The sequence below is a fragment of the Pantherophis guttatus genome, chromosome 3 (genome assembly GCF_059756535.1).
Source record: "Pantherophis guttatus breed Tessera chromosome 3, ASM5975653v1, whole genome shotgun sequence".
Classification (NCBI taxonomy): Eukaryota; Metazoa; Chordata; class Lepidosauria; order Squamata; family Colubridae; genus Pantherophis; species Pantherophis guttatus.
The window spans coordinates 1,624,878-1,652,750 of NC_142065.1; the positions used below are offsets into that span (position 1 = coordinate 1,624,878).

Here is a 27,873-nt window from a genome sequence, read left to right on the forward strand (position 1 = left end):
TTTTCCTCCAGTTGATTTTTTTATTATTATTTTGAGCTGTCCAAAGGTGCAAATGGCTGAAAGCACGGGCAAACACAAATGTTAACTCCAATAGGCAGGAATATTTGTAGCTCAGGGATGAACTGAAGGGTCCTTGGCAGTCTCTGAGATTGGGGGGGGGGGAGAGAATTCCATGTGAAAAGGGCTGTTCCTGGAGAATTTTCTGCAGAACCCCAAACTGAACTCCAGTGGAACCAGGAGTAGGGATAATATTCCTCCTATTTTTTCCTCCTATTTTTCTCTGTTTCTCCTCTGCACTTTCTCTATCCGTAGCGCACGTCCGATGCAAAGACCAGGAAATCCTGCAGATAGATAGAAGGGGAAAGGTTTACTCATCTCTCTAGCCCTGTCTCCATCCCTCCCTCTCTCCCTCTATTTTTCTCTTTCTCCCTCTCTCTTTCTCTCTCTCTCTCTTTCTGTCTCTCTCCCTCCTTCTCTCTCTTTCACTCTCCCTCTCTCTCTCTTTATCTCCCTCTCTTTCTCTCCCCCTCTTTCTATCTTTCTCTCCCCTCTCTTTCACTCTCTCTCTGTCTCTCTCCTCTTTCTCTCTCTTTCCCCCTCCCTCCCATCTTTCTCTCCCTCCCTCTGTCAGTGTCTCTTTCTCCCTCCCTCTCTCCCTCTATTTTTCTCTTTCTCCCTCTCTCTTTCTCTCTCTCTCTTTCTGTCTCTCCCCTCCTTCTCTCTCTTTCTCCCTCTCTCTCTCTTTATCTCCCTCTCTTTCTCTCCCCTCTCTTTCACTCTGTCTCTCTCCTCTCTCTCTCTTTCCCACTCCCTCCCATCTTTCTCTCCCTCCCTCTGTCAGTGTCTCTTTCTCCCTCCCTCTCTTTCTCTTGTTCTTTCTCTCTCTCCTCCTTCTCTTTCACTCTCTCAGTCTCTTTCCTCTCTGTCTCTGTCTCGCTTTCTCTTTATGTCTTTCTGCCTCTTTCTCTCTCTCTCCCCCTCTCTCTTATCTGTCTTTCTTTCTCTCCCTCATTCTTTCTATCTTTCTCTCCCCTCTTTCACTCTCTGTGTCTCTCTCCTCTGTCTTTCTCTCCCTCCCTCCCATCTTTCTCCCTCTCCCTCCCTCTTTCTTTCTCTCTCCTTCTCCCTCTTTCTCTTGTTCTTTCTTTCTCTCTCTCCTCCTTCTCTTTCACTCTCTCTGTCTCTCTGTCTCTTTATGTCTTTCTGTCTCTTTCTCTCTCTCTCCCTCTCTCTTATCTGTCTTTCTTTCCCTCATTCTTTCTACCTTTCCCTCCTCTCTCTTTCACTCTCTCAGTCTCTCTTCTCTGTCTCTGTTTCTCTCTTTCTATTTACGTTTGTCTCTTTCTCTCTCTCTTTCTCTCTCCTTCCCTCCCTCCCCCCTCCCTCTTTGTGGTCGAATCAGAAAATTATAATCCTGTTGCTCCGAGGATGCAAATTTTGGTCTCCTTGGCTCAGTTTGCAATCTCTAGGGTTTGCTAGATTTCCGAATGTTCACAACAAAATTTATAGACAGATAAGACTGTCCTAGACTCATAAACATTCCTTAGCATCTGTTTGGAGGCCCCTGCGATAGGACAAAAGTCAGTCTCCCACCTGTCCCACTGAACTGTCCCACCAGTCACTCACCTGGTGAGCCTGAAGGATGGGGTTGGAGAGCTCCAGGTGATCCAGGAGGGGGAGGGGAAATCCTTCAGCCAGACGGGCTGGAAGAGAGAAGTCACAGCATCATGCAGGAAAGCTAAAGCATGGGATTATCTATTATCATCACCCTTCATGGTCTTCTACTCCAACCCCCTCTTCTCAAGTGGGAGACCCTGGAGACCATTGTGGACAAATGGGTCTCCAATCTCTTCTTCAAAGCCTCCAGTGATGGAGCAGCCACAACGTCTGGATGGAAGCCCTTCCAGTGAGAGATTGTTCTCACTGTCAGGAAATTCCTCCTTGATTCCAGATTGCTTCTCTGATGATCTTCCACCTGTTACTTCTTCTCCAGAATAACAGAGTTGGAAGGGACTTTGGAGGTCTTCTAGTCCAACCCCCTGCTCAGCCTGGAGACCTTATACCATTTCAAACAAATGGCTTTTCAATCTCTTTGTCAACTTGCAAAGCTTTCAAGTTGCCATGAGCAGGAGGGAGGGAGAACTGAAGTGCATTCCATACATGCTTTCTTACCGCAATCAGTAGGAGAGTGTTGGGTTTCACAGCCAGCCAAAGTGATTAATTGGAGAATGTGATTTATAACGTGGCCAGAGAGGAGGGGAGAGACAGGGTCATAGGGGAACGTAAATCTACGTAGGATCAGTCCTAACTGCATCCGAGTATTGCCAGAATGTTGCTCCTAATAAATGAATATATTTCCTTTGAAGTTTGGATCATGGCTCATGAATTAATTAGGGCATCTTTCGGAAACTTGAAAATCTCTTCTTGAAAACCTCCAATGTTGGAGCTCTCACAACTTCTGAAGGCAACTTCTTGTTCTCACTGTCAGGAAATTTCTCCCTAGTTTTACGTTGTTTCTGTCCTTGATTAATTTCCATCTATTGCTTCTTGTCCTGCCCTCAGGTGCTTTGGAATCCCTTCTTCTCTGTGGCAGCCCTTCAGTTATTGGAAGATGCTGTCATGTCTGCCCTAGTCCTTTTCTTCATTAGACTAGACATACCTAGTTCCTTTAATCATCCATCGTACGGTTTGGCCTCCAGACCCCATGAGAGTCTTTGAACTCTGAAATAATATTATTTGAAAGGTCTTTTGACTTTACAATGTCCTTACCATTCATCTGTGGAATTAGGATGCTGGCCGTAAGGAAGTTTATGAGGGATTCCAACACTTGAACCTGTGTGTTGGGAGAGAAATCCAGAATCAGAAAGCCAAATGAACTTGATTGCTTCTCCTCCTTCAATGGGAGATCCTGGATCTATAGGTTCACCCCTGCCTTGGCTTCCAGACCCAAAGGCACCATCCTTCTGACCCAGTTTCCCACCCATTGCCTGGACCCACCAGAAGGACTGAGAGAACATTTCAGTCCATCATCACGTCTGTGGAGAAGGTCCTGTGGAGAAGGACCTAACCCAAGAGGAGAAGACAGGATGATCCCAATCTAAACTGGGTTTCTGGCTGGGACCTCAAGAAGACTGGGAAGGAGGGAGAGCATAACATTTCAGGCAACCCCCCCCCCAATATCTTACCGAGAAGAACCCAACATCTGAGTGCTTTAAGGAGAACTTCAACCTACAGAAGGAACAGACAGAGTAATGTGTTGAAATCCATCACACCAGATCTAGCCTAAATGTCAGGCCTGCCCCAGCTCAGGTCCTTAGGAAAGAAAGACCCTCGACTCCATTTAGCTGAAGTGATAGATCTGTTGAGGGTAAAACTGCCCTCTGCAACGGACCAGACAGCGAATAGATACGTTGCTTAGCAAAACACACAGATACTCACAGACTCTGAACGGTTAAAGAAAAATAAACAGTCTTTACTTGTAGTAAAACAAAACAAAACTTGGCTTCTCAAAACAAAGATAGCACTTCTTCAAATAATCACGGTTCAACACAAAAACATAGTTTGCCTACAATTCCAGTTCTCTTCAGTAACACAGACACAGTTCCTTCCAGCAGTTCAACCTTCTAATAGCAGGAGCAGAAGTGAACGAACTTCCTGCCTTCTTTTATGTCTGCTTAGCACAGCCAATTAGTCATCTTGTAGCAGTTAAAGTTACAGAACATAGTTTTCTATATATTACCTACCCAACCGTAGGATAAGCATCCAACAAGATCCGTGATGGCAAACCTATGGCACGCGTGCCACAGGTGGCACGTGTAGCCATATCAGTGGGCACGCGAGCTCAGCTGATTTTCGGGCCTTCTGGGCTCACCAGAAGTAGGGAAACAGGCTGTTTCCTATCTCCGGAGGGCCTCGGGGTGGTGGTGGGGAAGGACTGTTTTTTTCTCTCCCCAGGCTCCAGAGGCTTTCTAGGAGCCTGGGGAGGGCAAAAACGGGGGTGGGGAAGGCGCTTTTTTCTCTCTCACCTGGCTCCAGGGCCTCTCTAGGAGTCTGAGGAGGGCGAAAATGGCCTTTTCCATCCTCCCGGAGGGCCTCCAGAGGCCAAAAATGGCCTGTTTGACAACTTCCAGTCCTACCGGAAGTTGGCAAACGGGCTGTTTCTGGCATTTGGAGGACCTCGGGGGGGGGGGGAGGCCGTTTTTGCCCTCCCCAGACTCCTAGAGAGGCCCTGGAGCCAGGTGAGAGAGAAAAACGGGCCTAATTGGCCATCGCGTGCCAGGAACGGGGTAGGAGCGGGGGGGGGTGTTCGTGTGCGCATGTGTGGGGGCGGGGTGCACAGAATTATGGTTGTGGGCATGCGTGCGCGCGACCCCCCTGGCCTCCCTCCTGGCACGCGATAGCAAAAAGGTTAGCCATCACTGCGATAGATTATTTTACTAAGGTTAAGTGGTTGCAGCGAAAGAAAGGCTAAAGCCTTCTCTGTGGGGGCACCTGCCATCTGGAACGAGCTCCCCCCAGAGATACGGAAGATTCAAGACCTACGCATCTTCCGCCGTGCCCTAAAAACGTTTTCATTCCAACAGGCTGGTCTGGCCTAATTCTCCCTTTTAAATTGGCTTTTAAATTGGTTTTTTTAAAATCTCTTTTAGATAAATTTAGATGTTTTAATCTTTGAACCTAAACCTAAATGATTTAATCTGTTCTAATAGTTTTTAACTTTTATATGTCTTTGTATTTATTTATGGCTGTTCACCGCCCTGAGTCCCTCAGGAGTAGGGCGGTATACAGATATGAAAAATAATAATAATAATAATAATAACTATACTGATATTTTAATATGTAAATTTTAATCTGTTTTTAAATTATTGGGGTGTTTTAATCTGTCTGGGCCAAAATGATTTAATTTGATTTTATCTGGTTTTTTTTTTTTTTAATATAAACTTTATTGTTTAAAAGAAAGAACATTTAAAAAAAAACACGTACAAGTTTCTCACAATTGAGAGACAAATTTACATATACAGTACATAAACGTCACCTATTAACTAATTTCCATTATTCTATATAAATATATATATTATATGTAAACGTACAATACGTTTAATATATATATTATATATAAACGTACAATAAAGTATTCCATATTCTATACCTCTGACAGTGCTGTTTTTTGTTATATTGATTTCTTCTAAATTTCATCTCTAGCCATTTCCTTTCCTCTGGTTTATCCATTGGTACCATCTATTCCATGTTTCATAATATTTAGAGTCTTCCTTATCCTGTAAGGATTATCTGGTTTTTAAATTTTGTGTATTTATGTATTTTATTGCTTGGCTGTTCACCGCCCTGAGTCCTTCGGGAGTAGGGCGGTATACAAATCAAATAAACCTAAACTAAACTAACTAAACTAAATCTGAACATTCCCACGCAAAGGTTACACTGTTTCCCATTCCTTGGCCCTTCTCCCTTGACCGGTACATCAGTGTCCAATTGTACTCCTTGTCCATGCTCCTGGGCATGGCTTGGATGATTGGCGCCAAGCAATGCAGTTTCGCATTCTGTTCTCAGGCCAGAGGTCCTTGAAGGCTGGTATATTGATTCTGGATCGACACCTCCGATTTCCATCAAGGCTGTCACCCCATCCCCACCCCCGCCATTTTTCTTTACACTCCCATTCCCATCTCTGCCAATCTACATTTCATTCCCCCCTTCCTCCCCCCTTGCCTTTTATGACAGGATGCCAGCAAAAGATGGCAGATCTGACATTGAGCCAAGTTAGTGTAGGACAGTGTTTCTCAATCTTGGTGTAGGGGATGACCAGGCTGACCCCAGAGAGGTGCGGTCAAACATGTCATCGGTCTCAAGCCCTTCATGCCCACAAGAGATCTAAGTCCAGTGCTCCTTGAATTCCGTTGACCGCCCGTTTGCTTTGACCGTTTAGCAGTTCAGATTCTTGTAAAAAGCTTTAGCATACAATAAACCTATATATTTATTATATTTATTATATTTATCGCTGGCCCCCACGGAAAGGGCTCACAACTTGGGCGTCCTCCTGGATTCACGGCTGTCTTTAGAAGCGCATATGACAGCCGTGACCGGGAGGATTTTCCATCAGGTCCGCCTGATTCGCCAGTTGCGTCCCTTTCTGGATCGGGACTCCTTACGCACGGTCACTCATGCCTTCGTCACTTCCCGCCTGGACTATTGTAATGCTCTCTACATGGGGCTCCCCTTGAGGAGCACCCGGAGGCTCTAACTGGCGCAGAGTGCGGCCGCGCGGGTGGTTATGGGGGCGACGTGGAGTTTCCATGTAACACCTCTCCTGCGCGAGCTGCACTGGCTCCTGGTGGTCTTCCGGGTGCGCTTCAAGGTTTTGGTTACCACCTTTAGAGCGCTCCATGGCTTAGGGCCTGGTAATTTACGGGACCGCCTGCTGCCGCAAACGGCCTCCCACCGGCCGGTACGCTCCCATAGAGAGGGGCTCCTCCGGGTGCCATCGGCCAAACAATGTCGACTGGCGGCCCCCAGGGGGAGAGCCTTCTCTGTGGGGGCACCCGCTATCTGGAACGAGCTCCCCCCGGAGATACGGAGGATCCCGGATCTACGCACCTTCCACCGCGCTCTCAAGACCTTTTTATTTCACCAGGCTGTTCTGGCCTAACCTCTCCCATTCTCTTTTTAATGTAAATTTTAATGTAAATTTTAATTTGTTATTAACCTGGGGTTTTAAATTTGTCTTGGGCTAAATTGATTTAATTCAATTTTACTTCTGCTCTTAAATTTTTGTATTCTATGTGTTTTATCTTGTGCCTGTTCACCACCCTGAGTCCTTCGGGAGTAGGACGGTATATAAATCAAATAAAATGAAAATGAAAATGAAATGAAATATATTCATTTCCTGATCTGCCGCGCTTGACGTTAGTGGAATGACCCTCCCTGGATGAGAAGTCCTTTGCCAGGGTGCTGAAGCTCAACTTGGAGAGACCCTCGTAGTCAGGATAAGGAGGCAAGCATTACGTCATGACCCTTTTTAGGGACCCCTATGGATGTCACAAGAGTTTGCAACTCAATCTTATAAGCAGTTGCAGGTGGGCCTCGACTTAGAACCACAACTGAGTCCAAAACTTCCATTGTTAAGCAAGATGGTCATTGAGTGGCTTTTTGTCCCATTTTTATGACTTTTCTTGCCACAGTTGTTAAGTGACTTATTTACTCATTTATAAATAAATCACATTATTTATTTACAAATGAATTATTTATTTATAATGATTTAAAGGTAAAACTAAAGGTTCCCCTCGCAGATACGTGCTAGTCGTTCCCGACTCTAGGGGGCGGTGTTCATCTCTGTTTCAAAGCCAAAGAGCCAGCGCTGTCCGAAGACGTCTCCGTGGTCATGTGGCCGGCATGACTCAACGCCAAAGGCGCACGGAACGCTGTTCCCTTCCCACCAAAGGGGGCCCCTATTTTTCTACTTGCATTTTTAACGTGCTTTCGAACTGCTAAGTTGGCAGAAGCTGGGACAAGTCACGGGAGCTCACCCCGTTACGCAGCACTAGGGATTCGAACTGCTGAACTGCCGACCTTTCGATCAACAAGCTCAGCGTCTTAGCCACTGAGCCGCTGCGTCCCCTTGTAATGATTTGGCATATGGCAAAAATGTTAGAAAGCACATCACCATTGCATACTCAATGAGCAAACTATTCACCCCTATTTACAAAGTCAGATTTATATAAATACATGATGGAGATGTGTTCAGAAAGTCTCCGTTAAATGAGCCACTTCAATTGTTACATTAGTGACAGGGTTGTTAAGTGAATCTGGCTTCCCCATTGGTCACAAAAGGGGACAATGTGATCCTGGGACACTGTGACCATAAATATGAGCCAGTTGCTGAGCATCCGAATTTTGATCACTGCAAAATTGATGCTGCAGCGGTCGTAAGTGTGAAAAACAGCCCTAAGTCACTTTTTTCAGTGCCGTTGTAACTTCCAACAGTCACTAAACAAATTTTATAAGTCGAGGACTGCCTGCATTTCCATACTGAGTCAGCGTTAGGTCCTGCCCTGCTGTGACTCACCTGCCAAGCTTCAGGTTCCCAAAGATCCTGGTAGAATTGACAGCAACTTTGGCAGAAACTGGGCTGGTCTAAAATGAGAAAAAACGCAGATCTTTAGCATATGTTTCCATACTGATCAACTTAATGACTGTAATTAAGTCCAGAATTACGGTCGTTGAGTCGTGCCAATCATTAAGCAGATTGTCATATGATCCATTTTACATTTTTTTTTTTTTGTAATGATTGTTGTTACGTGATCCTGGCTACTTTCCTTAGTGACCAGAGGCAGGCCCGCCTGACCAATAACCAGCCAAGACCCAAAATCATCATCATCATCGTTTAATGACCCCATAGTCCCTTGCGGGGTGGAGTCAGGGCAACTGAGTGGAGCTAGAAGAGTGTTTTACTGGCCGGATGCCCTTCCTGTCTCCAGGGCGGAGTTTTGTTCGGCAGATATATTCTCACTGTGCCCAGAGAGAGAAATATCTGCCTCTACCTAGGATCGAACTCACAGCCTCCGGATTGTGAGGCGAGAGCTCCGCCTCTAGGCCACCGCACCACTCCATTCTTAATACAACCCTCTCCTGGATGCCATATCCCTCCTCGTTCCCCATTGGCTGAGGTACTATGAGGTTACACTCTTTCCACCCCTCCTGCATATTTCCTGCTACATAGTAAATCATACATCCCATGTACATTAAAATTAGAAGATTATTTATGCAAGGTGTGTCAGTTAATATTCGTCAGCTAATTAGACATGCTCACTTGCCTGTTTTAAGTTCTGGGCATTATTTATGGCTTCTTAGAACCATCGATTTTTTTCCTGTTTTTCAGTTTTAGCTTTGCCTTTCCTGTTTTCCAATGCAGTTACGCTTTCCAGTTATCCCATTCAGTTAATTTTCCCTGCTTAGCCGTTTCCTCTCATATTTTGCCCCATTTTGCCAACTTTCTTGCCACTGTTACTAAGCGAATCCCTGCAGTTGTCAGGACAATAACACGGTTGTTAAGTGAATCTGACTTCCCCGTTGACTTTTTTTTTTTTTAATTTGATTTATATGCCGCCCTTCTCCGGAGACTCAGGGCGGCTTACAATGCGCTAAGCAATAGCCTTCATTCTTTTGTATATTTATACAAAGTCAGCTTATTGCCCCCACAATCCGGGTCCTCATTTTACCTACCTTAGAAAGGATGGAAGGCTGAGTCAACCTTGAGCCTTGGCGAGATTCGAACCTGCAGTAATTGCAGGCAACTGGTGTTAATCACAGTGCTATCAGTCTGCTGAGCCACCAGCAGACTTGTTTGTCAGAAGGTTGCAAACATGATCCTGGGACACTGCAACTGTCATAAGTACAAGACAGTTGCCGAGTGTCTGGATTTTAGTCACATGACCAATGGGGACACTTCACACTGTGTGAAAAATGGTCATAAGTCCCTTTTCTCTGCGCTGTTATAACATCGAACAATCACTCAATAGTTGTAAATCGAGGATTATCTGTAAATAGACTTTGCAAAATATCTGGATTGTCCACCATGGACCATAACATGGAGAGTTTACTTACCACTCCGATCAGAAAGAGGGGCGCCAGGAAAGAATTTGGGAGAATCGCAAAGGCCTGGATGTCAACCGAAGGGGTCAGCGAGAGGGTTTCGGGGGTGATGCTCAGAGATGGGGCCGAAGAAGGGGAGACCTTCAGCTTCATCGGCATGTTGTGGTAGAGCTTCTTCAGCTGGGGAAGGTAAGGAGAAAGTCACATTTCCAGGGATGGTCCTCTTCTCTGCTTGAAGACCTGCTGTGATGACCCGGGACAAGGCACGGAGGCCACACAGCGAGCTGAGAGTTTAAACTCTCCTTTAATGCTCCGAAATTCCCCCCAAACGCTCCCACGTTCTTGGTAAGTCCCAGAGCAAAGCACGTGCGCACGCAAACACACACGTGGCAGCCTCTGGCTGTGCGCAGTCCAGCAAAGCAAAGGAACAGGGAAATTAGTCCACAAAACAAGGAACAACCAATGAGTCCACGATGTAAGGAAGAAGCAAGCAGTCCTGCAAACTCCAAATGTCTTCAACGGCACAAGCAAAACTCTACAAATTCAGCGTTTGTTCCTGACAAATGCCCCTCCCCACAGCATCTCCTTAAATCTCAGTCCCCAGATGTGCCTTGTGAATAGGAGTGAGGCGCTCTCCTCCCAAATCGTTGGATTGGCCTGCGCTGTTCCCGCCTTCTCTCCACTCTCCATACTCGGGGATCAGGAGAGGGCAGTCCTTGCTCATCACCTGAGCTCCGTTGCTCCTCAGGAACAAGGAAGGATCCATGCATCTTCTCTGTGCTAACAAGCCTGAAATGGTGGTTTGATGCTTCTTAAGATAACCAGGGGCAGGGGGGAGGGGGGAATCCTCGTGCAAAAGGACCCTTTGCTCCAGTGCACAATGGGGGTCGTAACAATTCTGAGGAAGAGGAGAAAGAGAGGAGGAGGAGGAAGAAGAAGAAGAAGAGGAGGAGGAGGAGGAGGAGAGGAGGAGGAGGAGAAGAAGAAGAGGAGGAAGAGGAGGAGGAGGAGGAGGAGGAGGAGGAGAAGAAGAAAAAGAAGAAGAAGAAGAAGAAGAAGAAGAAGAAGAAGAAGAAGAAGAAGAAGAAGAAGAAGAAGAAGAAGAAGAAGAAGAAGAAGAAGAAGAAGAAGAGGAGGAGGAGGAGGAGGAGGAGGAGGAGGAGGAGGAGGAGGAGGAGGAGGAGGAGGAGGAGGAGGAGGAGATGGTGGTGGTGGAAGAGGAGGAGGAGGAGGAGGAGGAGGGGGAGGGGGAGGAGGAGGAGGAGGAGGAGAAGAGGAGGAGGAAGAAGATGAAGAAGAGGAGGAGGTGGTAGAGAAAGAGGCAACATCATCATAAAGGCTGAAGTGAAATGAACCCCAGGGCTTAAAAAAAGATCCCCCATCCGATTTTCCCTTCCGCTGCACTCGCAGCCTGATTCGGGGGTCTTTCTCTGCTTTGAGGATGTCATAATTTGGGACTTCTGCAATGCTCCCCTCCCCCTTCCTGCCTATCCTTAGCCGCTCCCCACGCAACATGCCCCCCACTTCCCTTTTCTTCGGAGCCTGGGGGTAGGGAGGGCGAGATGCTGACCTGCGGGATGAAGGGTTGGAAGGAGGAGGTGTTCAGCCGGATTTTGATCTCCTGAGGAACCTGCAGGTGGGAAAGACGGTTGGAGGTGAGCAGGTGGGAAAGCAGGAAGGGGAGCAGAGAAGGTCTCAACAACCTCTCCAAAAGGCTAAGAAAAGTTTAGCTCCTTTGACCATATCTGGCTCCTGCAGATATCAAATCGCAGGTAGTCCCCGACTTACAACGGTTCGTTTAGGGACCGTTCAAAGTTACAACGACACTGAGAAAAGATGATTTATGACCGTTTTTCATTCTTAAAATCTTTGCAGCATCCCCAGTGTCACGTGTTCAAAAGTCAGATTATTGGTAACTGATTCACGTTTATTTATTTTATTTATTTTTATTTTTATTTGATTTATATGCCGCCCTTCTCCGGAGACTCAGGGCGGCTTACAATGCGTTAAGCAATAGCCTTCATCCTTTTGTATATTTATACAAAGTCAGCTTATTGCCCCCACAAACCGGGTCCTCATTTCACCTACCTTAGAAAGGATGGAAGGCTGAGTCAACCTTGAGCCTGGTAAGATTCGAACCTGCAGAAATTGCAGGCAGCTGTGTTAATTACAGGGTGCATTAAACCACTGTACTACCAAGGCTCCTTTATGACGGTTGCAGCGTCCTGATCCCCTTTTGCGACCTTTTGACAAGCAAAGTCCTTGGGGAAGTTTAACGATCCTGTCACTAATTTAACAACTGAAGCAAGGAAGGTCGTAAAATGGAGCAAAATTCACTTAAAATGTCTCACTTAGCAACAGAAACGTTGGGCTCAGCTGTGGTTGTAAATCGAGGAGAATGAATATTGCCTGGGGTTTAAAGATGGGGGGTTGCAGGTGGCCTCACCATCTCATCCACGACCCAGAAGGTCAGGGATTCTGCTTTGTAGTAGACGTCGCCAGCTGTGTTGAAGAAGTAAGTGGAGATCCCAAACTGGACCATGCGGTCGTGATCCACCGGGAAAGAGAGAGGAGGCGGTGGGAAAGGAGCAGGAGAGCGATGGCCGGTGGAGAAGAATTCACCCTGGTGGCGGGACAGGAAAGAAGTTAGGAAGACACGAAAAGAGGGCAGGGACCGGGCTACATGAGTGGTGGAATCGATCTATTTCGACTCAGCCAATTGGGCACATTGCAAGATCCCGTCAACCAAAGAGAATCGGCTGGCGAGGAGCAGAAGGTGGGATTTTTCGGCAGTGTCCCCAGCTAATCCTCATGGGGATTAGGGTTAGAGAGCCAGCTTGGTCTGGTGATTAAGACACCCGACTAGAAACCAGGAGATGGTGAGACATAGACATGAAAGCTGGCTGGGTGACTTTGAGCCAAAGACCAGGAGACTATGAGTTCTAGTCCTGTCTAGGCATAAAAGCTAGCTGGGTGTCTTTGGACCAATCATAAGGAAATAATGAGTTCTAGTCCTGTCTTAAGCACGAAAGCTGGCTAAGTGATTTTGGGCCAATCACAAGGAGACTGTGAATTCTAGTCCTGCCAATGCAGAAAAGCTAGCTAGGTGACTTTGGGCCAATCACCAGGAGTTGGTGAGTTCTAGTCCCACCTTAAGCATGAAAATTGACTGGGTGATTTTGGTCCAATCACCAGGAGATGATAAATTCACAGTCTCCCGGTGATTGGCTCAAAGTCACCCAGCTGGATTTCCTGCCTAAAACAGCACTAGAATTCACCCTCTCCTGGCGATTGGCTCAAAGTCATCCAGATGGCTTCCATGCCTAACATGGGACTAGAACTCACAGCCTCCCAGTTTCTCGCTTGGTGCCTTAACCATGACATCCACCTGGCACTCGAAGAGGCGAAGTGCAGAAATCTCTTAATAGAAGCAGTGGGTGATCTGGGATCCATGATGTCCTCTCCACCCACCTCAAAGTCAGGAACTTGGTTTCTCCCCATTTTGAAGTGGGAAGCAAAGAAGAACTATAGGGGCAACTCCTAAAATGGCAGTATCCTGTTTTGGTTAAAAGAGGCTGAGAAGTGGGAGGGAAGGAGGGAAGAATGACAGGCAAACTCTGTCATCTGGGAGGCGTCCTTCTGCAGGCCCATCCTCCTCCAAGCTTTCTGCTGAAGCTTACCTTGAGGTCCAGGTCTACACAATCACTTGTCGCAACTGGTGGCCCAACCAGAGAATAATCAATGTTTGATGTGTGGTCGATATTGGCGGTAACTGGGGAGAAAGACAACGTAGGGATGACATCAAGGAACTTGGTCCCTTCTGTAGGATAGCCTCAAGGATGATGGAGAACCATACAATCTTAGAATCCTAAGGCTGGAAGGGACCTTGGAGGTCTTCAAGTCCAAACCCCTGTCCAGAGTAGGAGACCCTGTACCATTCCAGACAAATGGTTGGCCAATATCTTCTTGAAAACCTCCAGTGATGGAGCATCCACAACTTCTGGAGGCAAGTTGTTCCACTGGTTAATTGTTCTCACTGTCAGGAAGTTTCTCCTTAGTTCTAGGTTGCTTCTCTCCTTGATTAGTTTCCATCTCTTATTTCTTGTTGTGCCTTCAGGTGCTGTGGAGAGTAATTTGACCCCCTCTTCTCTGTTAGAGCTCCTCAATACTGGAAGATTACCATATCACGCATAGTCCTTCTCTTCATTAGACTAGACATATCTAGGTCCATCAATCGTTCATAGTATGTCCATGGGGAGTCTCAGTTATCCAGGTCATGGTTGTCCCAAAGGTGTTTTTTCAAGGCAACTGGACTTTCTAGTTTTTCTTCTTTGAAGACGTTTCGCTTCTCATCCAAGAAGCGAAAGCTGAAGAAGCTTCTTGGATGAGAAGCGAAACGTCTTTAAAGAAGAAAAACCAGAAAGCACAGTTGCCTCTTGAAAAAGCATCTTTGGGACATCCATAGTATGGTTTAGCCTTCAGACTCAGATGGCAGGACAAGAAGTAACAGACGGAAACTCATCAAGGAGAGAACCAATATAGAAATAAGGAGGAATTTCTTGACAGTGAAAACAATTAACCAGTGGAACTCCTTGCCTCCAGAACTTGTGGGTTCTCCATCACTGGAGGTTTCTAAGAAGAGATTGGACAGTCATTTGTTCGGGGTGGTATAGAACAGGAGATTAGACTAGAAGACCTCCAAGGTCCCTTCCAACTCTGTTTTTCTATAATAAGGGATCCAATAATAGGACAAAAGAGTGAGCAGAAGCTGTAGACCAGTTAGGCAGAAACACTGAGATGCAGACAAAGCTTGTTGGTTTCCTGATATGATGATCTTCTGAAGGAGAAAGCTTTTGAGGTCCATCAATGCTCCAAGGGTTTTGCTCTTACCTGGCAATGACTGAAGATGGGGCTGCAGTTTGGAGTTAATGGAAGTTCTCACTATCTCACATATCTGGAAAAAAAATGCACAAGGAGACAATCCTTAAGAGAGGAAAAGCAAAATAAAGCAACAACTAACCAGAAAAGATGGTAAATTAGGGCAGGATTGTCTGCAAGCCACCATTTCCTACCATGAAAGGTTGCTGGATGTGACACCTCCTAAATTTGTAGGCCAACCCAAGGAAGGTCTTTGTGTGCTACAACAGAGTTTGGCAAAGACACTCATAACCTCAAAAATAGTCCTCAAAGCTGGCCGCTCAAACAACTCTACTAGGATAAAGCTAGATAAAAACCCTCTGCAAAGATCACTTGAAAAATATGTGGCTTGTTTAGGCAATATAACCAAGGACCATGTGTAAAATGTGGCAACACATTTGGGTTGAGCAACTTGATTGCTCAATGTGAAAAGATCCCTGCAAAGGACTTTCAGCTGCTGATCACTCCCTGAAGAGCAGTTAAGATAAAATAAATAAACCCATTGAACGACAATGAAGAACGGTTGCAAGATTTGGGTATGTCTAATCTAGAGTAAAAACTAGGAGGGAGATTGGTAGCAGTCTTCCAGTATTTGAGGGGCTTCCACAAAGAAGAGGGGAATCTACCTATTCTCCAAAGCACCAGAAAGCAGGACAAGAAACAACGGATGGAAACTGATCAAGGAAAAATACTCCAAATGGGGTCTCAGTTGTATGGTACTATCATTTTTTGTGATCTTGATGCTATCACTTTCTTGATAAGAGTCCAGATCTGTGTTGGCCTTTTTGGGCAGTTGCAGCACATTGCTGGCTCATGCTCCAGCAGTGGTCCATCAGGACATTTTATTCCCTCTCACAGGTGCTACTGTTCAGCCAGGTGCACCTTTGAATGGTGTTTTTGGGTGAACAGCTTCTAGTTTGGAAAGCTTAGGTCAGGGGTCTCCAAACTTGACAACTTTAAGGCTTGTGGGCTTCAATTCCCAGAACTCTGGGAGTTGAAGTCCACAAGTCTTAAAGTTGCCAAGTTTGGAGACCACTGGCTCAGATGCTTTCTCGTTCTTGCAAATGTCCTTTCTTAGAAGTCAAGCGTGGTGTCGGTGTGAAGGCCCAGCATCCAGAATCTTTACCTTGCTTTCCATGACTGTCTTGAAAGCTGATTCAACCTTGGTTTCGAAGAGGTTATACAGCCACCTGGAAAAGCAAAGGCCACAGCTGAGGTTCATGGTCCATAGCTTGGTGAATTCACCTTCAAAAGCCTCCTTGGCTTCTTCAAGAGTTTAGAAGAGAAGAGAATCCTGTTTCCTTCCTCATCCTTGATTGTTGTTTTAAACATCTGAAGGGGTTCTGTTCACACAGAAGACCCTATGGAGTTGAGGGGCAACTGAATATTTCTAGAACAATGGGATCACGAGAGACATCAATCCTGGACAACAAGACATTTGAAGGTTATGCATAATGTTGTGAGTCAAATGGACCTTTTTAAAAAAAGGTTCACTGTGATCTCCAAAAGGGAATATTTTCCATCCCTCTGTTGGCTTAATAGCTGACATTTACAATGTTTATAAGAGGTACCATCTGAATGACACAAGCTAGAAATAGTTGGAGTGTGGGGTCTTGGACTGCTGGTGAGATATTTTGATCTTTTTGTTTCCTTTTCGGCTTTTTGATCGGCTCTTTTAAACAGTATGTAAATGCTGCTAATCTCTATGTGCCTGTTGATGGCTGATTGGTCTGAGTGCCAGGCTTCCTGGAATTCAGCCATCAACAGGCACATAGAGGTAAACAACATCTACAGATCACTCAAAAGGGGCAATGAGGCAATGAGGGACAATGAGGAAAGGCATAAAGGAATCAAAAAGACCAAAAGATCTCCTCACCCAGAGAAGGAGAGAATAATGCCAAGATTAACACTAGACCAACTGTCCCTAATTAACACTAGCAAACAATCCCCCAATCAAGGAATGACTAACTCAGACAAACAAGGAATGACTAACTCAGACAAACAACAGCCTAATCAAGGAACCATCAAGAACACTCACATTAACAGGGGAAGCCATTTGTCTAAGAGAATAAACCCCATTCACATCTTCCATTGATGAAAAAACCCCACCAAACTCAGAGAGTTCAAACAACCCCACAGTCATCTTCCTCCTCCTCTTCCTCCTCCACTCCGCAAGCCCCACTCCCTTCTAGCACTGATGATGTTCCCTAGATAGGTAATGAAATGTTTGGAAGAAAACAGCCAAGCTCTGAGAACACCAAGGACCCCCCGTCCTGCTCCTGCTCCTCCTTGCCACACCTCACTCCCTTCCAGCACTGATAATGTTATCTAGTAGGGTAATGAAAGATCTTCAAGAAAACCACCAAGCTCAGAGAACACCAAGGACCCTGAGCTACAAATATTCTCTTCTAGTCTTAAATTTTGTCCCTCTTATCTTTGAGGAAAATTATGGGATGAAAGTAACTGTCTACCGAGGCAGGAGAGGGACACCCAAGAAAAGCAGCCTATTCCATGATAGCAGTTTTATGTTGGCTTGAGAACAGCTGCAGGGCACAGCTGTCAAGCAGGAAAAGATCATGTTAGGATATGGTGTAAGTCTAACAAGTTGTCCAGGCAATATATGTGTTCTATAACTTTAAATGTATTCTGTAACTTTAAATGTAAGGCTGAGTAATTGTACTGCTGAGTCATTGTAATGACTAATGACTGCTGACTGAATGCTGACTGCAATTATCATAATTGTACTGTTGAGTCATTGCACTGCTGACTTCACTTATCTTAAGTGGATAATTACTAGTGTAAACTGTATATAAGGAGAAAGCCGAGCTATATTCATTGTTGGACCTGCTCTCATCATTGCTTGACTTGCTGCTTGACTGGAACTGTTGATTGTAACTGTTACTGTCGTGTGTGAAGACGTGGATGGATATGCTACCATCGTTATTTGTTACCAGCGTTGAATTGCTGTTTGTATGGTAAGAAGGTATTCTGTAACTTCGGACTGATTTGAATGACTAAAGACTTGGATTGATTAAAAGACTATGCAACTGTTTTTTCACTACAAAGTAAAAGCTTTGTTAAACCAGTTTGTATGTATTGTATTCATTGCTCTCAGTACCGTTTCTCTGTGCATTTACTCTGCTGGTTGGTAACACAACAATATCCTTAACAGATCAGACTCGCCAGGTCCACATTGGAAAACTGGGTGGAGCCAACTGTTTTTTGTAGACCAATGATAGCAAGGAAGGGGCCATAAAACAGACTCATTTTGCATGCTCTAATGATGGTGTTGGACCAGGACTTCCCTTCTCAACCCTAGAAAATAATTAGCTGATTTTGAGTACGTTTTCGCTGCCGTCGCTCAGATTGTGCTTGTCGGAAAGATTTTGAAGGGGTTGGTGATACATTACCTTAAGTTCCTGAAGAAAAGGCAGACTGGAAATGTAGCACTACGAACAGATAAACCACGGATCCATCACTGGAGGTCTTCAACAAGAGATGACAGCCATTTGTCCAGAATGTTATAGGGCCGTGATGGAGAACCTATGGCAGGCTTGCCACAGCTCACATGCAGAGCCCTCCGAGGGCATGCAAGCCCTTGCCCAGCTCAGCTCCACTGCGCATGTGCGTGCCTCCCGTCAGCCAGCTGATTTTTGGGATGCACACAGGGTGGGGCGTATGCAGGAAACGGGCACACATGCATAGGGGGCTGGGGGGTGGGGGGGCAGCGCCCTCCCCTCCAGCCCATTTTTGGGCCCAGGTGGCTGCATGGAGGCCTACTAGGCACAAAACCTGGATAGCTCTGCAGACAAGGCACTGTAATTTAACTCCAGCTGTCTGCAATTAGTAAGTTCAAATCTTGCCAGGCTCAAGGTTGACTCAGCCTTCCATCCTTTCTAAGGTAGGTAAAATGAGGACTCAGCTTGTGGGGGCAATAAACTGACTTTGTATAAATATACAAAAGAATGAAGGCTATTGCTTAACGCATTGTAAGCCGCCCTGAGTCTTCGGAGAACGACGGCATATAAATCAAATTAAAAAAAAAAAAAACGGGAGTCGAGGGCAGGGGTGGGATTCAGCCGGTTTGGACCAGTTCATGTGAACCAGATGCTAATTTTACATCTGGTTCCCCGAACCTGTAGTTGCAAGGACCCCACCCACTCCACCCCACCCTGCCCCTCCCAGGAGTCTCCACGTGGCCAGTTTTGGATGCCAGGTAAGTGCAGGGCTCGTGCGGAGACTCTGGGAGGACAAAAACCAGGCCTCCCGGAAGTTCCTGAAGTCCAGAAACAGGCCCATTTCTGTTCTCAGGTGGGCCTCCTGAGCCCAGGGGAGGCTGTTTTCACCTTCCCGGAGGCTCAACGAAAGCCTCTGGAGCCTGGGGAAGGCAAAAACGCAGAGAACCGGTTGCTAAAATTTTTGAAACTCACCGCTCGAGCACGCATGCGCAGGGCAGTGAGGCAGGATGGGGGAGTCATGCGCGCATGCGCGGGGGTCATGTGGGAGGTCATGCACGCATGTGTGGGGGGCGTGCATTGCATTATGGGTGCCAGCACACACGCACACTGGTATGTGTGCGTGCACACACTTTTGGCACACGAAGAGAAAAAGGTTAGCCATCACTGGTAGAGGGTCTTCTGCTTGGGTGGGGAAGTTGGACTAGAAGACCTTCAGGTCCCGTCCAACTCTGTTATTCTGTTCTGTTATTCTTTCTATGGCCATGTACATCCTTCCCATCAAGTCCAAAAAAATCTGGAACGCTATAGGATCTTCTGCCATGAGCAGGGGGTTGGACTAGAAGACCTCCACTCCTTTTATTCTATGTTCTAAATAAATAATGTTTAAACCCTACTTCAGATCTTCCACTTCCTTGGGAAGAAGGATGATGCTATTGTGAGGGGTAGATATTCATATGAAGAACCCACTGTGAATATTAACAAAATCAACCTACTCCCATTTGCCAGAAATATCAATGTCGACATTGGAAATGTGGGTGTTGCAATCCAAGGTGGTAACCGTTGGTCTCCCGGTGGCATCGCTCCCCAGCTTCAAGCCCACAGAGATGGAGATGCCGTCAACCTTCAGTTCAAAGGAGCCATCATCCTTCCTGGCAGGAGACACAATGTAACAGAAGCATTCCCAAAAATCTCACTCTCTCGAGAGATGATGAAGCCACCAGGCTAAGTCTGGGCTGAAGCAGATATTCCTACAACTCAGTTCCTCCTTGTGTCGCCTCCTACTGCTCAAACTGATAGTACCACTTTTGACCACAGGGTGTGACCTTGGAGGGCTTCAACAGTCATATAAAGGCCAATATCTATTTATTTGTTAAATTGATATGCCACCCATCTCACTATCCAGAGTGACTATAGGAGGCTTACAATGGCAAAAAGCAAAAGTATAAAAGCATTAAAACTAACAGCAATTCAATAAAGGTAAAAAGCAAGGTGTGTTTTTTGTCTCTCACTCTACCAAACAACTCCTCTAACTCATTCAACTCACTCAACCAACCAACCAACCAAGTCATTCAACCAACTCTACTAACCAACTCACCCAACTCACTTAACCAACCAACAACCAACCAACCCATTCAACTCAACCAACCAACTCATCCAACTCACTTAACTAACCAACTAACCAACTCATCCAACCAACTAATCCACTTATGCAACTCAACCCACCAACCAACTCATTCAACCCACTCTACTAAACAACTCATCCAACTCACTTAACCAACCAACCAACTCATTCAACCCACTCTACTAAACAACTCATCCAACTCACTTAACCAACCAACTAACCAACTCATCCAATCAACTAACTAATCAACTTATGCAACTCAACCCACCAACCAACTCATTCAACCCACTCTACTAAACAACTCATCCATCTCGCTTAACCAACCAATCAATCAACTCATTCAACTTACTCAACCAACCAACTCATCCAACTCACTCAACCAACCAACCATCTCATCCAACTCAACCAACTAACCTATTCGTTCAATTCATTCAACCAACCAAAGGCTTTTACCAATATTGAATGAGCCCTCTGGAGAACTGAAGAACTACATCTCAAGATTTCTTCTGGACTTGGTCCCACCTGGACAGGCAAGTCCTTGATCATGTGCTGACTTCATCCCATGCTATACATGAGGCTGATTTTCCAGATGTTGCAGAGGTTCAACTGGTAAATAATTAATTTGCCCAGTTGCCTGGAAGGGGCATTGGGGATCCCAAGCTCATAGAAGCAATGTGTGAGTCTTTCTGAACCAACAGAAAAAGTTTGTGTTCTACTTTCATTTACATAAAGGCAGATAAAATTGTTCTACAGTGTGTAGATTCCTGATACCGGACAATGGCTGCCTGAGCTAAACCACAGGGTTGTGAGGTCCATGTGATGTCCAAGAAGCCAGCCATGGCGGCTCCAGAATGAACTTTCTGTTTTGAGACGGAGTTGCAGTTATTTCTGCCATGAAACAAGAGGGATTAATGGCCTTCTAACACTTAGCCAATTTCAGAAGCAACTACGAAGATATGGAAAGGGAAGGACCAGTGAGACTCACAGCCAACGTTTCTTCAGCTCCCAATGGCCGGTCATTTCAGCCAAAGCATTGCTGATGGAGACCCTGAGGCCCTGGCCCGGCATGGGCTCAATTGTTGAGTGGAACAGCTCGAACCTACGAAAGTTCAGTCTGCAACAAGGATAGAGAAGAGAAAAAGCTTTTGAGTTTAGTGTCTGGGCTCAATTTTGCCCTCAGTATGTCCAAAACCAGGTCCATTAAAGATCCAGTTACAAGCAGACAATTTGCTAAATTTTGTTAGGTGTCAATCAGTGGTGAAATGTAAAATTCGTTACTACCGGTTCTGTGGGTGTGGCTTGGTGGTGGTGGGTAATATGACTGAGTGGGCGTGGCCAACTTTTTTTTTTTAAAAAAAATTAAAACCATTTTTTCTACAACCTCTTCGGCTGAAGAGGTTGTAAAAAAATGCTTTTAAAGCCTCTGACGATCCCAGCTGACTTGCCTGATTGGCAGAGGCTTTTTTTCCTTTTAAAAACATTTTTTCTATAACCTCTTCGGCCAAAGAGGTTGTAGAAAAAATGCTTTTAAAAGCCTCTGATGATCCCAGCTGAGCCATGCGATCATCAGAGGCTTTTTTTTTTACTTTTAAAAGCATTTTTTCAGCCAAAGAGGTTGTAGAAAAATGCTTTTAAAAATTAAAAAAAAGCCTCTGATGATTGCGCGGCTCAGCTGGGCATGCGGGGGGGGGCAGGAATTTTTGCTACCGGTTCTCCGAATCCCCCACCTCCATTGCTACCGGATCGGGTGATCCAGTCTGAACCGGGAGCATTTCACCCCTGGTGTCGATGTCAGAATCTCTGTATGCATACAATTCGTTAGATTTATTCTTCAAAACAAAGTGCAAAACCATAAATTGGAGTAATCCATCAAGTTGACCAAGATCAAGAACTTCAAGTTGACCAAGATCAAGAACTTCAAGTTGACCAAGAGGTTTTATTTCTCAAGGAATCTTCTTCAAGGAAGCCCAAGCAGGACTCACTGTGGGGCTCTGGGCTGGGGGATTGCAAGTAGTCTTTGACTTATGACCGCAACTGACCTCAAAAATTCTGTTGTTAAGTGAGTTTGCCCCATTTTATGGCGTTTCTTGCTACAGTTGTTAAGTGAGTCATCGCAGTTGTTAAGTTAGTAACACAGATGTCCCAAAGGCGCTTTTTTCAGGAGGCAACTTTCTTGTTTTTTCTTTGAAGTAGTTTCACTTCCATTTCCAAGAAGCTTCTTCAGCTCTGACTGGATGGTGGCGGATGGAAGGATTTATATTCCTTGCAGACTGTTGGTCATTTGCCTCCTTTCAGAAGGTCGTTGAGGCCACTTGGAGGTTTCTCTGTATCCTCAGGATCACCTGAGTGGTGGAAATGGGTGTGGAGCCTTCTATAGCCTTCTCCAGACCCATTTGCATGAAAACATCTACATAAAACATCCTGCAGCCAAGAAGGCTCCACACCCATTTCCACCACTCAGGTGACCCTGAGGACACAGAGAAACCTCCAAGTGGCCTCAACGGCCTTCTAAAAGGATGCAAATGACCAACAGTCTGCAAGGAATATAAATCCTTCCATCCGCCACCATCCAGTCAGAGCTGAAGAAGCTGTTACCCCATTTGGAAGCTCTGAGAGATTCACCTGGACACCCCAAGTCTTAAAAGAGGAAGTCCAGAAAAGCAGCCTCACCTGTAGAACCTGTAGTTGACATTTCCAATAATTTTCACTCTGTAGGTGCCAGAGAATTCGGGCAGAATGATCGCAGGCAAGTCCTTCCGCAAGGTTGCGACTCCCTCTTGGCATGCTGAAACAAAGCGGACAACTTGTGGGCTGGCTTTTTTTTTTTTACTCCTTTATCACTTCCTCATTCTTTTTTTTTTAAAGATGAAGTGCAAAAAAAAAATTTGTCATATTTGTGAGGTCCTGGGTGCTCTCAGAACTTGGTGGTTTTCTTGCAGATGTTTTATGACCCAACTAGGGAGCACCATCAGTGCTAGAAGGGAGAATTTATCTGCCTTTCACCAGCACTGATGATGTTCTCTTGTTGGGTCATGAAATGCTTGCAAGAAAACAACCAAGCTCAGAGAGCACCAAGGACCCCACAGTCCTCCTCTTCCTCTTCCTCCTCCTCCTCTTCCTCCTCCTCCTCCTCCTCTCCACATCACCCCTCCCTTCCAACATTCATGATGTTCCCTAGTTGGGTCATGAAATATGTGCAAGAAAACAACCAAGCTCAGAGAGCACCAAGGGCCCTACAGTTCTCCTCCTCCTCCTCTTCCTCCTCCTCCTCCTCCTCCTCTCCACATCCCCACCTTGCTTCTATCATTGATGATGTTCCCTAGTTTTATTTATTTATTTATTTATTACTTCGATTTATATGCCGCCCTTCTCCGGAGACTCAGGGCGGCTTACAATGCATTAAGCAATAGCCTTCATACTTTTGTATATACCTGCTTAGTAGGGCTTTCGAGCCCCCCCCAAATGGTGTTCTTTTTTATACAAAGTCAGCTTATTGCCCCCACAATCCGGGTCCTCATTTTACCTACCTCGGAAGGATGGAAGGCTGAGTCCACCTTGAGCCTGGTGAGATTCGAACTTGCAGTAATTGCAGACAGCTAAGTGCTACTTTAACAGCACTTAGTCCACTGCACCACAAGGCTCTTCTTAAAGAAAAACCTTAAAGAAAAGCCTCTTCTTAAAGTTGGATCATGAAACGTCTGCAAGGAAACCACCCTAACCCTAACCCTATCTAAAAACTAAAACGGCAGGACTATCTCAAAAGATACAGGTTTTATCAAGAACAAACCGAAGTGTCTGATGGATGCCTTTCACTCCCCAAACCCCTTTCATGAAACCCTGGGTGGAGGTTAGGGGCTTCAGCCCCCAGATCCAGTCCAAGAAGGGATTGAGGAAAAACTGTTTTAGCCCCAGACAAACAAACCATGTTACTTTGCAGCTCAAGTATGCTTAGCTATGCCCAGTGCGTGCAATAACCCAACTAAGTCATTCTTCAAAGAATTGACGCCACAAACCCGCTGGAAATGTCAGGATTAGGCCAGGAACCCATTTTTTTTTTTAATTAGATTTATATGCCGCCCTTCTCCGGAGACTCAGAGAGGCTTACAATGCGTTAAGCAATAGCCTTCATACTTTTGTATATATTTATACAAAGTCAGCTTATTGCCCCCACAAACTGGGTCCTCATTTTACCCACCTTAGAAAGGATGGAAGGCTGAGTCAACCTTGAGCCTTGGAGAGATTCGAACTTGCAGTAATTGCAGGCAGCTGGTCTTAATAACAGGGTGCTTTAGTCTGCTGCGCTACCAGGGCTCCTATCTTCCTCCTCCCCCCTCCCCCTCCCCCCCTCCTCCTCCTCCTTCTGCTTCCTCTTCTTCTTCTCCTCCTCCTCCTCCTCCTCCTCCTTTTCTTCTTCTTCTTTTTTTTTTAATTTGATTTATATGCCGCCCTTCTCCAGAGACTCAGGGCAGCTTACAGTGCATTAAGCAATAGCCTTCATCCTTTTGTATATTTATACAAAGTCAGCTTATTGCCCCCACAAACTGGATCCTCAATTTACCTACCTTAGAAAGAATGGAAGGCTGAGTCAACCTTGAGCCTTGGCGAGATTCGAACTTACTAATTGCAGACAGCTGGAGTTAAATTACAATGCGTTAGTCTGCTGAGCTATCAAGGCTCTTTTTAATTATTCCGTAAAAACAAGCCACTTTTCCTCAGATTCCATGGGGATTTAGAACACAGAATAGCAGTTGGGAGGGACCTCAGAGGTCTACTAGTCCAACCCCCTGCCCGTGGCCAGAGATCCTACACCATTCCAGACAAATGGCAGCAACAGGAGGGTCACTTTTGGGTCACCCCCTCTGTTCTCCTTGCACCCCACTCACTGTCCGATGGTTGGCTGTGGGGCAGAGCGGGCTCCAGGGTGGAAATAACAGCTGGGTACCTACCATAATCCAATCCTTTCCTGGTGATTCTGCCTGCAAATCCTGGGTTTACGCCCTCCGACGAGGGCACTAAGCAGCCCAGCCAGAACACCAGAAGGCTGACCCTACGCATCTTCACCCCTCCAAACTCCTGGAGACCTTCTGCTCAGACCAGGGTGGGTGTCTGCAGACCCTGCCGCTGGGTGCATCTAGTGCAGAGAAAGAGGAAGCAAAAAATGAGCTTTGAGAAGAAACAGGAAGCTGCCCTCTCGTTCCGGAAAGAGGCTTTTCCCTGCCTGACCCGTTTGCAGCCTAGATTTGGAGTGGGATTTTTCCCCAGAGGCTCTTCAGATGGTGACAATGTCCAGTTGCTGCTTGGACGTTGCAGTCTTGTGACTCACCACAGAGATTATGGCTTTGATGCTCAGGTCACTTGGGTGACGTCGGTTGGATAGAAAGCAAACATCGGAGCATTGTTTAGAATAGAATAGAATAGAATAGAATAGAATAGAATAGAATAGAATAGAATAGAATTCTTTATTGGCCAAGTGTGATTGGACACACAAGGAATTTGTCTTGGTACATACGCTCTCAGTGTACATAAAAAGACAAGATACGTTCGTCAAGAATCATAAGGTACAACACTTAATGATAGTCATAGGGTACAAATAAGAATAGAATAGAATAGAATAGAATAGAATAGAATAGAATAGAATAGAATAGAATAGAATAGAATAGAATAGAATAGAATAGAATAGAATAGAATAGAATAGAATAGAGCTGGAAGGGACCTTGGAGGTCTTGTAGTCCAACCCCTTGTTTAGGCAGGAAACCCTACACCACTTCAGACAAATGGTTATCCAAAATCTTCTTAAAAGTGTTGGAGCATTCACAACTTCTGGAGGCAAGTTGTTCCACTGGTTAATTGTTCTCACTGTCAGGAAATTTCTCCTTAATTCCAGGTTGCTTCTCTCCTTGATTAGTTTCCATCCATGGCTTCTTGTTCTACGCTCAGGTGCTTTGGAGAATAGCTTGACTCCCTCTTCTTTGGGGCAACCCCTGAGATATTGGAAGACTGCTACCATGTCTCCCCTGGTCCTTCTTTTCATTAAACTAGACATACTCAGTTCCTGCAACTGTTCTTCATGTGTTTTAGCCTCCAATCCTCTAATCCTCTTGGTTGCTCTTCTCTGCACTCTCTCTAGAGTCTCCACATCTTTTTTACATCGTGGCCACCAAAACTGGATGCAGGATTCCAAGTGTGGCCTTCCCAAGGCCTTGTAAAGTGGTACTAACACTTCATGTGATCTTGATCATTGTAAAGGGATCATTGTAAAAGATTGCCAGTAAAATATAGAATAACCAAGTTGGAAGGGACCTTGGAGGTCTTCTAATCCAACCCCTTGCTCGAGCAGGAGAACCTTACCATTTCAGCCAAAAGGCTCTCCATTCTTTTCTTTAAAACTCCAGTGTTGAAGCATCCACAACGTCTGAAGGCAAACCCTTCCACTGGCTAATTCTTCACTGTTAAGAAATTCCTCTTTAGTTCCTAGCAATACTTCACGAGAGGCCTCCACCAATATCCAGAGTTTCATCAATACCAATTTTTCACGAGAGGACCGACATTGAAGATCTCCTTCCCTGAAGATCCTGTCTGGATCCCATTAATTTCTTGCTTCTCTGGGACTTTTAAGTACAAAGATGGGAGCACCCATCCAATGAACCATTTTCGTGAAATGGCCTAGCTAGGGTCTCCTGCTTGGGCAGGGGGTTGGTCTAGAAGACCTCCCAGGTCCCTCCCAACACTTCTGTTCTTCTTTTTGGAGAGAGGCCGGGTGGTGTTGCACAAGACCGCCTGACCCAAAGCTTCTGAGAGGGAGAACATTGCAGAAGGATTATCCAAAGCTTAACTTTTCTGCAAGAGGGAATTGCAAAACCTGCTTCCAGCTGACTTGAAGAAAGGGGAAGAAAGTTCATCTCGGATCAAGACTTTGATGATCCTCCTTTTGAGAAAAGGAGGGGAGTCCGTGGGATGCAGAGGAGGGTCAGAGCTGACAGGCCAGCTCAGGGGTCGGCAACCTTAATCACTCAAAAAGCCATTTGGACTCGTTTCCCACAGAAAAGAAAACACCGGGAGCCACAAAAACCCCTTTGACATATAAAATGAAGATAGCACTGCATATATCACTTTTTACCTTTATGCTATGTATTAAAAAAAAGCTATCGTGTGCTGCATTTATGAAATCAATGACCTGCTACAGAGAAAGCACATTTTTATTTCTGCATGCAGTTGTAAAAACACTTTGAACTCCAAAAAAAAAAAAAGATGGGCCGAAAAGCTCAATAAATCATATGCTGGCAGGTGTCACACATTGGTGGTTGTGATGCATATTTTGAGCGACAGGGAGCCGCAGCAGAGGGGTGAAAGAGCCACATGCGGCTCCAGAGCGGTGGGTTGCAAACCCCTGGGCTAGCTAGAAGAAACAGGAAGTCCCAGAGAGCTTCTCCCTGGCAGGAAATGGTTGCTGGCCCAGATTGCAAAGGGGTTCCCCCTTTTTAAAGCTCTTTCACCCAGCTCAGCTCAGCCAAGGAAAAACAAGGCTTTCCTGCTCGTGTGTCTTTGTGTGTGTGTGTGTGTGTGTGTGTGTGTGTGTGAGAGAGAGAGAGAGAGAGAGGGAGAGAGAGCAGTTCTTACCAGCTTTTGATATGTACATCTGCTTGTGTTATCTTGCATAGAGTTTCTCCGCTTGCATTGGCAACCATCCGAAGGGTTGGGAGAAGAAGCTTTTGCAGAACAGGCTAAACTTAGTTAGAAGACTGAATCTGGGGAGTTAATCTGGGGAGTAGCTTGACC

The 27,873-nt window shown here is 45.6% G+C and overlaps 1 protein-coding gene across 2 annotated transcripts; it reads right to left on the reverse strand.

The window, feature by feature from the left end:
- On the reverse strand, positions 1–27,823 carry LOC117666646 (bactericidal permeability-increasing protein-like). 2 transcript variants are annotated; one of them, XM_034419408.3, is made up of 16 exons: positions 27,715–27,823; positions 25,044–25,228; positions 22,768–22,882; positions 21,083–21,211; positions 19,469–19,624; positions 15,644–15,707; positions 14,491–14,554; positions 13,281–13,372; positions 12,047–12,223; positions 11,171–11,230; positions 9,613–9,780; positions 8,075–8,142; positions 3,186–3,228; positions 2,770–2,833; positions 1,627–1,703; positions 1–341 (listed from the first exon to the last, which is right to left on the reverse strand). In XM_034419408.3, the coding sequence occupies exons 2-16, from the start codon at positions 25,150–25,152 to the stop codon at positions 303–305; spliced, it is 1,425 nt and encodes a 474-aa protein (XP_034275299.1). In that variant the 5' UTR covers positions 25,153–25,228; positions 27,715–27,823; the 3' UTR covers positions 1–302. The 2 variants fall into 2 exon arrangements, with proteins under 2 accessions (XP_034275299.1, XP_087745049.1); XM_087888923.1 differs by lacking the exon at positions 27,715–27,823 and having other exon boundaries at positions 25,044–25,257.
- Positions 27,824–27,873: the final 50 nt, after the last annotated feature.